At 41.9% G+C, this 10,992-nt stretch overlaps 1 protein-coding gene across 6 annotated transcripts in view; it reads right to left on the bottom strand.

Annotated features, from left to right (window-relative positions):
- Positions 1–581: 581 nt before the first annotated feature.
- Positions 582–10,992, bottom strand: part of GOPC (golgi associated PDZ and coiled-coil motif containing) — a 51,469-nt gene continuing 41,058 nt past the window's right edge. For 2 of the 6 annotated variants that reach the window (XM_075338303.1, XM_075338299.1), the window contains 4 exons: positions 9,212–9,310; positions 3,038–3,202; positions 2,458–2,647; positions 582–2,177 (listed from right to left, as the gene is read on the bottom strand). In XM_075338303.1, coding sequence (XP_075194418.1) covers positions 2,062–2,177; positions 2,458–2,647; positions 3,038–3,202; positions 9,212–9,310 — 570 coding nt within the window. In that variant the 3' untranslated portion in view covers positions 582–2,061. The remainder of the gene's footprint in view (positions 2,178–2,457; positions 2,648–3,037; positions 3,203–9,211; positions 9,311–10,992) is intronic. The other 4 variants (XM_075338304.1, XM_075338300.1, XM_075338301.1 and 1 more) reach the window with 3 other exon arrangements.

Genomic DNA, 10,992 nt, shown 5'->3' with positions numbered 1-10,992 from the left:
TCCATCGCCGGCCTCCTGGTTCTTGTAGTTCGCCGGTACAGGATGTGTATCGGGAAACCATCGTGACCGATGCCAGACCTTCCGCTGCCAGCGCACTGACGTCAAAGGCAGGAACCGCTTGCCTCTGATTGGTCAGCGCGCTGCCTTTGAGAAGCGGCTGACAGCGGAAGTTCCTCCCTCGTCGCAATGGTTACTGATGCACATCCTGTAGTGGCGAACTACAAGAACCATGAGGCCGGCGATGGAACGGAAGGTGACATAATATGTGTGCGTTTTTGTGTGTGTTTGTGCCTGATTGTGCGGACTGAGAGCAGGTTAGAGCGCGGTGTATATACGGAACCGGAAGTGTGTGCGGTGAGTATTTGCTTGTACGGCAAAGCTTGCTCGAAAACTGAGTTACAAATTTACAGCAAGCTTTGCTCGTTAAGCGAAATACTCAAACTGAGGTTCCACTGTACATTTGGGAGCAGCACTAAGTGTGTACAGGATTTTTTCACTTCTGAAAACAACAATCTCAATTACTAGCAGTGATGAATAAGACTCCTAAGTTGGAATACAAAGAATAACACACAAGTAACAGATTTAGTGCATTTATTTAATTTGGTGGAACTTATAATCACTGTAGTCCCAAGGAGAAGACAGTACAAAATATGGATATGTATCAGGTTGAAATCCATTTGCACCACTTTGGCATGGAAAATATGATGTACACAATGCACACGGATATCCATCATTGCCCGGATAAGAGGACAGACTTCCTGGAAACTTCCTATTACTGCTCTATTAAAGCAAATATGTCTCGAAGAGAATGACGATGAATACATTGATATATGCAGTATATGATCATATGAGTACTGTATTGGCTGTGAACGGAGAGATAGCAATATAATATAAACCAAGTACTGGAAACCTAAAAAAATATACAGTATAAAAAGCCTTAAACATATACATAACCTAGATTAAGTGACACCAAAATATCAGGTCACAAACAGGAGAGACTAAATAGATTTATAAATAGCAATTTAAACTACTATATACACTTCCCAAGGCTCTCTCATAACGCCTTTAGTGCAGAGGGAAACAAATATCAGTACAATGTGGGAGAGAATCGTTTCACATCCATTTTGTACACCGATAGGGATTGGCAAGTCCCCATTTCTGTACCCTGCTCCGCACGTTGCTACAGCCCAGGGCTAGGTTCATACAATGCGTTTAAAAAATAGTTTTCTAAAAAAAAAAAATAAAAAATAAAAAAAAGAGAGAAAAGAAAAATAAATAAAAATTATTCTACAGAGGAGGAAAGATTAATTTTACCCCCTTTCTTGAATGCACATCATATGTATGTTAGACACATGATCCCACACCCATTGAGATTCTGGGTTATTGAACAGTATGCATTCCTAGTCAATTCATCCTTTAGGCAAGTGAAGATCCAAACCCTGTGGCTAATTCTTCTCACCCACGGTTAGCCTGGGGCTCTTAGAGGGGACAAGGTACAAGGTCAGGAGTACCCTGTACAGTCATAGTGCCCCTATACTCTGGATAAATAAGAAATACACATATGGACGGGTTAACAATCTTATTAGAAAATATTAAATATAAAAAATGACTGCAGAAGGCAGGATATAAGTTTACTGCGTGACGAAGAACAAGCTCACCCTTACTTGGCCCAGGCTGGCACTTCCATGTCCACGGTCACACTACATGATGCCCTTCTTTCACCTTCTCTATCCCTTCTAGGTCTGTCTTGTAAACACTAATCAGTCCAGTTTCATCAATGACAGAAAGCAATTACAAAAAGGTCTTTTCATGTTACAATTGAAAAAGACATGCTTTGGTGCTTACAAAAAGAAGTAGAAAATAAAAGAAAGAAACATGCAATGTCAACGGCTACGACTCCTAGTGGATAAATGACAGATTTTTGCACATGTAGAATTGCTCAGACAAACCCTGAGGAAACCGCATTGGAGGCAGAGGTATCCAGCCCCCCTCGAGACTGTAGTGTCTCATTCACCGGAGCGAGTATTGGTCTCTTCCTCTATATAAACTGTAGGCCTGCTCCTACGACAGGGATTCGGAAGAATATGCCAGCTTGGAAGCCGTGTCGCCTGCAAGAGAGTCACTTGTCGACTCCAGCTCTCCATTTTCATGTACCTCAATGTGCTTTTGATCAAACACTACAAGAGAAATAGGAAATAACCATATTATTTAACTCCACTGACAGGCCCTACCAGCTACGCAGCACTAAAATACTGCAATCGATGACTGTGGAATTTAGATAAACAACAGCAATTGGAATATCAGTACTTGTGTTGGAGGCAGGTACTGGCTGTGGAGCACAGCCGGCATCTGCTCTATATGGAACTCAATTCCTTAGCCCGCTCTGCACCCATACCAGAGCTGTGACATACAGATATAATGCATATTGGGAAGGGGTTAAAGTATTCCTGAGATTACCCTTGCCTCGTAATGGTTTAGCATCACCACTTCCTTCTTTATTGGTTGCCCTAGGGCTAGCGCCACCTTCTTCCAACTCATCCAGATACAATCGATAGCGATGTCCAGTCTCATCCTCATACTCCACGTTCTCATCATCTGAATCTATCTCTGGAGCAACATAAACTACTTCAAACTCAATTTCTCCTCTCTGAAAGACAATATGGAAGCAGTGTGATCAGGTAAAGCAGTGTCAATGTAGGGTCATGCAACTGCAAAGTAGTAGCACGGGCAAAAATAACGATAAAGAAAATTAAGATAATCTTTAGGCAAGCCATTTGGGTTGTATAAAAAGAGATATTAACATTTTAGCACTTCTCAGAGTAGTTGTATACCGTTAACATCAAAAAGTAGCACAAAAAAGGATATTTACCATTATTCTGACCACTGAGTAAATCACAGCAGAGTAATGTATACAGCTTTAACAGGGAGCTTGTCTGGCTCATGGAGGGTTAACCCTGATGCGACAATCATTCAACACATTTGGAACAAGAATAAGATGCAAACAAAGAAAATCACAGTCAAAATATAAACCTATTACCTGCTGAGACAGAATGGTGACGGCTTCTTTGTGCTTGGCATCCCTTAAATTTATGCCATTTACTGCTAAAATTGCATCACCAACATGGAGACCTCCACAGCGGTCAGCCGGCTGAGCTGGATGAATTTCTGATATTAAAATTGGAACACCATGCTCCTTTCCCCCCTGTAAATAAAAATACAAAATAGTAATCACATATCAAAATTAAAGAACACAGAACTACACACAGATACAGTGCCTTGCAAAAGTATTCACACCATGTGAACTTTTCCACATTTTTTTCCATGTCACACCCACCAACTTAAATGGGGTATTCCCATCTCTAAGAATCTATCCCAATATGTAGAAGGTGTAATATATCTCCCAATTAGAATTGTAGTATAGCTCTCCAGATGTTATGTCGCTAACCTCATGTGCAGGGCATTACAGTACCTTAGGTATCCATGGTTATGACCACTAGCAGCTAAGCTAAAATAAAGCCCTGCACATCAGGTCAGTGACATAGCTAATCAAGACAACTATAGTACATTTGTAATTGGAGGTATTATCTGATGTTATTATCCCTCCTACATATTGGGATAGGATTTTGGATATGGCAATACCCCTTTAAATGTATTTTATAGGATATACCAACACAAAGTAGAAAGTATTTGTGAAGTGTAAAGGAAATGACACATACAAGTGCATTTTTATTCAGCCCCCTGCAGTTTGATACCCATACAGTCCCAAGTGACCAATTGTCTCCAAAAGTCACCTAATTAGTAAATTGACTCCACCTGTGTGTAATTTCTTCTAAGTATAACTACAGCTGTTCTGTGATAACCTCAGAGGTTTGTTTAAGAATATTAGGGATCAAACGGCATCATGAAAACCAAGGAACACACCAAACAGGTCAGGGATAAAGTTGTGGAGAAGAGTAAAGCAGGGTTAGGATATAAAAATAATAGCCAAAGTTCAGAAGATCTCCTAAAGCTCTTTTCAATCAGTCATCCAATAACGGAAGGGATATGGAACAGCTCCAAACCTACTAAGACATGGCTGTCCACCTAAGTTACAGATTTAGATTTTAAAAATATTTAAAAAACCAAGTATCATTTCCTTCACACACTTCACAAATACTTGATGCTTTGTGCTGGCATATCCCAAAAATGTAATGTGAAAAAGGTCACTAGGTATGAATACCTTTTCAAGACACTGTATATATAACACTGTATCAAATAGGTGTAATATGGACTCATCATTGGCCCATGGCCCATTAGGGAGTTACATGGAAATGTAAGTCTCAGAGTAAAATATAAAAGTCTGAGCTGGGGTATCAGTTGCATTTTGCCCTTGGTTTGGGAAGAAAAGCATTAGATACGTTATCAATGTGTGAATCGTGGGGTCAGACATCTAGCATAAGCAGAATATAGGGCTCCGATGTCAAGATGTAAATCTGCCAAATGTATACAAAGAGTACACTCTTCATGCCTGCGTCTGCCCAATATTAGTTCAAAAGTACTGTACAGTATACATAAGTATGTTTGTAAGCAAGAAAAAGGATAACTCCAAGTGTATGACCCAAATGGTGCAAAGAACATCTCACAAAATAAAAGGGTGGTTCACCCATATTTTTTTATTTTCTAGATCGATATTAAATTGATAAACAATGTTTCTCTCAAATACCTTATGCTGGCAATACTGCCTGTGAGAGGTGCTATTGCGGACCGCTGTTCCCCGCTCCATGATGCCCGGGCTCCGTGACATCGGGGATTCGGTGACGTCACGTCAAGTTCCTGATCACGTCTCATCATTGCGGCCGGCCCCAGTCTTCCTGACTCACTGGGCTGTGGGCAGTGTTTCACCGCTTGTCACAGCCCAGTGTGTCTCCTGCTTGCAGCGCCCTGCTGTGAGGGAGGAGGTAGCTGATTGGCTGTGACAAGCAGTGAAACACCGCCCACCGTCCGTCACTCACGGACACTGCAGCCGACCGCGGTGTCAGGAACTTGACGTGACATCAAAGGATTCCCGAGGTCATGGAGCCTGGGGGTCACAGAGTGGGGAACAGCGGTCTGCAATAGCGCCTCTCACAGGCACGATTGCCAACATAAGGAACTGAGAGAAACATTGTTTCTCAATATAATATCAACCTAGAAAATAAAAAATATTGGTGAACCACCCCTTTAACAGAGGCTGAAACAGAATCCTATAGCAAAACGTAATTACTAGTAAAGTCTGCTAGAACACCTAAGAAAATACCTACGGAAAGCCAACCCCGGATGAAGCAATTAGCGAAATGCATGTCAGGCTGCAATTGCTTGTTCAATCTCTATCAACTCCAATAGATAATATTTTACTTTTTTCATTGTGTAGTAGTATGTAGTAGGCACTTAACTTTGTTTGTGGATCAACCCCTTTACATTTGAATCAATAGATTTTGGAATAATAATAATAATAATAATAATAAAAATAATATCCACAATTGGATGTGGATGTTTTTGTAAAAAAAAACAAAAAAACAAAAACAAAACAAACATTCCTGATCTGGGATAATCTTATAAATGTGTCCCTGCTATATACTGTGTAATGGATGTGTCTGACCGTATAGAGATATGATCTGATCATACCACAGCTCCTGGGTTGGGAGGATGCAAAACAGTACAAAGACATTACAGGATGGGATCATAGCAAATTCTTTTTGTGAGCTAAAGCATTTCCCTGCCTGTTTTTACAAGATGTTTTACCTCAAAAAAAAGAATCAGAGATGATCCCGAGCTGTAATGTCTTGATGTCAAATGTCTTTTGCTTCCTCCTCGCCCCAGGAAATGTGGTATGATCAGACCATGTCCCTGTACAGTCAGACACGGCCATTACACAGTACATAGCAGGGACACATTTATCTCATCCCAGTAAAATTTAAAAAAAACCATCCAATTGTAGAACGTATTATTTTTCCAAGATTTATGGATTAAAATTAAGTTTGTTCGTATCACAACCCCTTTGGCTGATAAAACTTGTGCCTGCTATGGACAAGATGTACAATTAATTTGCTGTTGATGATATGTTATGATCAGGCTGCCCCTATTTCTTTTTCCATTAATCTTGTCCTGTTTCAGTGTTCACCATTATATATTTTTATATTTCAATAAAGATTATTTTTATAGCAATGATATTGTTCTCGAGGACAGAGCTTGAAGGATCAAGGAAGGAAGACATGTATAAAATGCTAGGTAAATAGACAGGCCTTGCTGTAGCAGACCTCAACAGTACAAGTACAGCAGTAGAGGTGGGCAAAGAGTGGCCACAGGCCACATATGGCCTGTGGACTGGGACAGCCAGAGGGCTTTATACCTTTTATGCCCCCTCCTTCCCCCCAGCATCTCAGGTTCTCTGGTGTCGGTATCCTTGGGATCAGTGAACTTAATGATGGAACAGAGAGCTGATAGCTTCTTCCATCATTTAGCCTGTGCATCTGAGAGGGCGACAGGCGTGATGACGTCACTAACAACGCAGACCAGAGCTGCGGGGTAACAGGATGAGAGTAGTTCTTTTTTACATCATTCTGAGTGGGGGGACAAACTGTGGAAAGGGGATGTGTCCAGACATAATTTTGAGTGAGGGACATATTTCTATGTAAGGGGGCTGTGTGGGTACATGATTCTAAATGAGGGATATAATACTGTGTAAAGAGGCTGTGTAGGGACATTATTCTACACTGGGGACATAATACAAGGTAAGGCCTTCTTCATACGTCCACTTTTTTCCTTTCCATGTGTGTCATCTGTGTGTGCCATCTGTGTGACAAGTACCAGGAGAAAAAAAAAAAGCTCAGGATATTGAACTGAATGATTTTTTTGTGTGTAAAAGATGTGCAAAGAGAAAAATTATAGATAGTTTGTACAGCCATTTAGCCGAGTTATTAAATACTTAACAAGGAAAAAAGGATGCGGTGTCCCCTCATTTTTCATTACCAGCACAGGTAAAGCAGCAGCAGTGGTCCAATCTATGAAGAACGTTCAGAGAACGAACATCATTGGCTGGAACAGCAGCCACTGCCGGCTTTCACGTTGTGCTCCCCTGTTGGCTGAAGCAACAAGTGGGGACATCAAGAGGTCACCGCAGTTCACAGCAGCCAGGTCACACAGGAAATAGTGCAAGAGCCGGCAACAGTGGACTATGCTCACCTCATGATGTCACCACTCATCACTGCAGCCGGTGGTTCTCACACTACCTTCTGTGTGACCCAGCTGCTGTGAACAGCGGTGACCTCATGACGTCACCACTTGTCACTGCCACCAGTGGTTCTCACGGAGCGCAGAGTGAGAGATGGTACCGTGTTTCCCCGAAAATAAGACCTCCCAGGAGTTTTCAGGGATGCTTTAATATAAGACATCCCCTGAAAATAAGACCTAGCCGTGGTCAATAATGAAGTGTCATGCAGCAGTGAAAGAGTTAAAGACACTGCAGGACACTTCATTATAGGCAGCAGGCAACCCCAGAAGAGAGAAGACAGAAGAAAGAAGGCCCCCGATCATACTCACAAGACGCCGACCGGGAGCAGGTGAGCGCATCAAGGTCCTGCGGCGGAACACACACACACACACACACACACCAGATCACACACACACACACACACACACAACATCCGGCGATATCGCTTGCTTCTCGGCGGCCATACTGTGCGTGCAGTGACCTTCCAGGACCTGCCGAGGATCACTCACATGGCCGGAATCATGTGGTATGTCCGGATGTTGTGTGTGTGTGTGTGTGTGTGTGTGTGTGTGTGTGTGTGTGTGTGAGAGAATGTATGCGATCGGATCTGAGTGTCAGCAAAAGGCAGAGAACACAGCGTGCAGCACAGCTGCTGGGACCGCCCACCGGAGGGCACAGGGAGAAGTGGTGTGTGTGTGAGTGTATGCGATCAGATGTATGTGTGTATACTGTCTGATGTGTGACGATGTGTCACTGTGTGTGTAAACTTACCCCCAACCATGTCTCCTCGAGAATAATACAACCCTTGAAAATAAGACATAGCGCTTTTTTCAGGGCAAAAAAAAAATAATAAGACAGTGTCTTATTTTCGGGGAAACAGGGTAATAGCTACTGTTCAAGTCTATGGGGAACGTCGTGGGACCTCCATGTGGATTAAGTCGGAGCTGCTTGGGGTTCTTTTGGGAATAAAATCAGTGATCGAGGTGCTGTGTCCTGTCTTTCTTTAATTTTCCCTTATTATGCATTTCAGGCTTTTTTTTTTATATATATAAAAACCACCACCACTGCCACCGCCAGTGCAAATGCCAGAATGCAAACAATGAGCAACATCAAAAAGGAGACAAGTGTATGACCGTGAAAGTAAGGGAGAGGATATGTCCTGAATATACACATAATTATATTTATCAATTGCCTCCTTATATAAAGTGCCAGAGTGCAAACAAAAAGGGGAAGCATGTATGATCACAATAGTTTAATACATACCAAAGAGTGCTCAGCAATTGCGAACTAGATCTGCATCAGTATCCCCTAAGACAAGGTTTCCCTCTACACCCACCAACGCACGTTTCACCTGGGGGAATGAGTGTCCCCACATGTGGTATCTTCAGGGAGGGAGAGCGGTTGTTCAAAGTACAATGGCTGAACAAAAGGAGCTGCATCACTTACTGCTTTATATAAACATATCTAGCAGTAAATTATATTGTTTTCATTTGCTGCTACTGATAAGAATACAAGTTACAATAAGTCATATAGCAACATGTAATAACAGTAGCAGCGTGTCAATCTTTGTACTTCATTATCACTTAGTATTGAGCAACATTAATATAAAACAATAACCATACGCAAAATTAAGTTGAGCTGGTTAGTTCGGCCCTATGCAACACAGTTTCTTATGTGGCTCCTTGGAAAAATGAATTGCCTACACCTGCAGTAGAGGCCTTTTTCTGCCTGGGGTTGAGTATTATAGATGGTTCAAAAGTGCAACAAATGGAAAAACAACATCTTCTTATTAAACTGGAAGCCAGATAACATTATATTCCCGAATCTGATTTTATTTACCAGAGTGGTATACAGATGAGGAGGAAAAAAAGAATAAGATTTATGTTCACCAACTTCCAGGTAGCTTTATCATTTCCTTGCTTTGTGGAGACACCACTGTATACCATGTACAGTGCTAACCCATGCTAGCATATACACACTCACCGTGATTGATATGCCGAGTCCTTCATGATCTTCTTTAACCAAAATTACTTTTCTGATGGGACCAACTCCTTGGCTTTTCTTTAGGCAGTCTGGATCCTGCTAGTACAAAAGGCCACATTTACAATCTCACACAAATATACGAGTCATACAGGGCAAAAAAAGTAATGAAGCTTTATATTTTATACTCCGGAATAGAGAGAATAAAAATGACAGAAACCTTGGATACAAAGGTCATAGTGAATAAAGGAAACCGATTAGCTTTGTTATAGGGTGTCTGAGCGCAGCATGACGTAATGACTCCAGTGCCCTGTGACATCTATAGTAACGTTCAGTAGTTCTTGAGAAGTCACATCTCAAACTTTGTAACATACAACCAGGACGAGTTCCAGCCCCATAACAGACCCTATGTACCACGATATGAGCTCGACGTGAACAGCTGAAGATCGGGGGTCCAGGTATCATGAACGTCATTGGACCCCTCAATGGCTATTTGCCAATATAAGTTCACAAAACTACTGAATATTAAAATATACCATTACTCAGACCTTAGTGAACATGAGACAATGCAGTATAATAAGCTTTCTGATGTTCCCTTTAAAAAGATCATTTTTTTTCTGTCTTTATGACAATGTGCATAAAGGGCGTCAATGGAATTTCCTATGTACACACATCTGCTAAGCCATATTCATAAACTTTTCTGCTGCTGAATGGTAGTATAGTGGCCACAATAGGAGTGCCGCTAAGAATAACCACCTCACCCCTGGGTAATCAGTGTGTAGACACAAGTGAATAAGGTTATGTGTTGTGTTGTCGTAGGGGGAAATGTGTTTTATGCACTTCTACGGCTGTCACAGCATATTTTCTTTTCTGCCAACACTGCTCAGTTAAAGAGGACATGTCACCAGGCCAGAAGTGTCCAATATTTGCTTTTATTTTATTCCTGCTGTTCCCCTGAGTATTACAGTTTTTAATCCTATTGTAAAGCCACCATATGGCTCCAGAGATAGGAGCTTTATTATTTAGTACAAGCTCACAAGATTCTCCGGGGGCATGTCTAGGCAGCGCTGCACAATAAGGCTATGTTCCCATGGGACAACGTACCTGCGGATTTTTACACAGGTTTTTCTCGCAGCTGCTTCCCGGAATCCGCAGCTATCCATTGCTGCGGGATTCGAGCATTTTTTGTTGCGGCAAACCTGCGGGACAAGTGCGGAAATACCTGTGGAATTCCCGCCCTGTATCTCCATAGTGGAGGAGCGGGAATTCCGCAGATAGTTCCGCATGAATAATTGACATGCAGTTACCTGCGGCTGCAGGACATCCTCAGCATATTCCACAGCCGCACATACCGCAGTCGCACATTCCGCAGCATGGACAGCACTCCCCAAATCCCATAGGGTAACATGGGGAGTGTCTGTACTTGCTTAAACATGCAGATTTATCTGGAAAATCCAGATAAATCTGTGGGTTTTCCACGGCAGAATACGCGGGTACATTGTCCCATGGGCACATACCCTTAGGCTATGTGCACATATTTTAATTTCAGCATCTAGCAGGAAAAACACAATGGAAGACAAAAACAGGCCTTTTTTGCCACATTTTTAGTGCAGATTTTCCCTATTCTTTTGCTTTCCTCATGACTCACAATCTAGAAAAGTAAGCGGCTGGATAAAAGATGTAAGAGTCTGCCTGGATCCCAAAACTCACTCTACTTTTAATCAGTGTGAGTGCATAAAAGCCAACAGGTCACAGGTGAGGATGTTACCTTTATCAGCCAAACC

Source organism: Anomaloglossus baeobatrachus, chromosome 3, assembly GCF_048569485.1.
Source record: "Anomaloglossus baeobatrachus isolate aAnoBae1 chromosome 3, aAnoBae1.hap1, whole genome shotgun sequence".
In the NCBI taxonomy this organism is placed as follows: Eukaryota; Metazoa; Chordata; class Amphibia; order Anura; family Aromobatidae; genus Anomaloglossus; species Anomaloglossus baeobatrachus.
The sequence above is the reverse complement of the archived record's forward strand: the minus strand, read 5'-3'. Positions and strand labels throughout refer to the sequence as shown.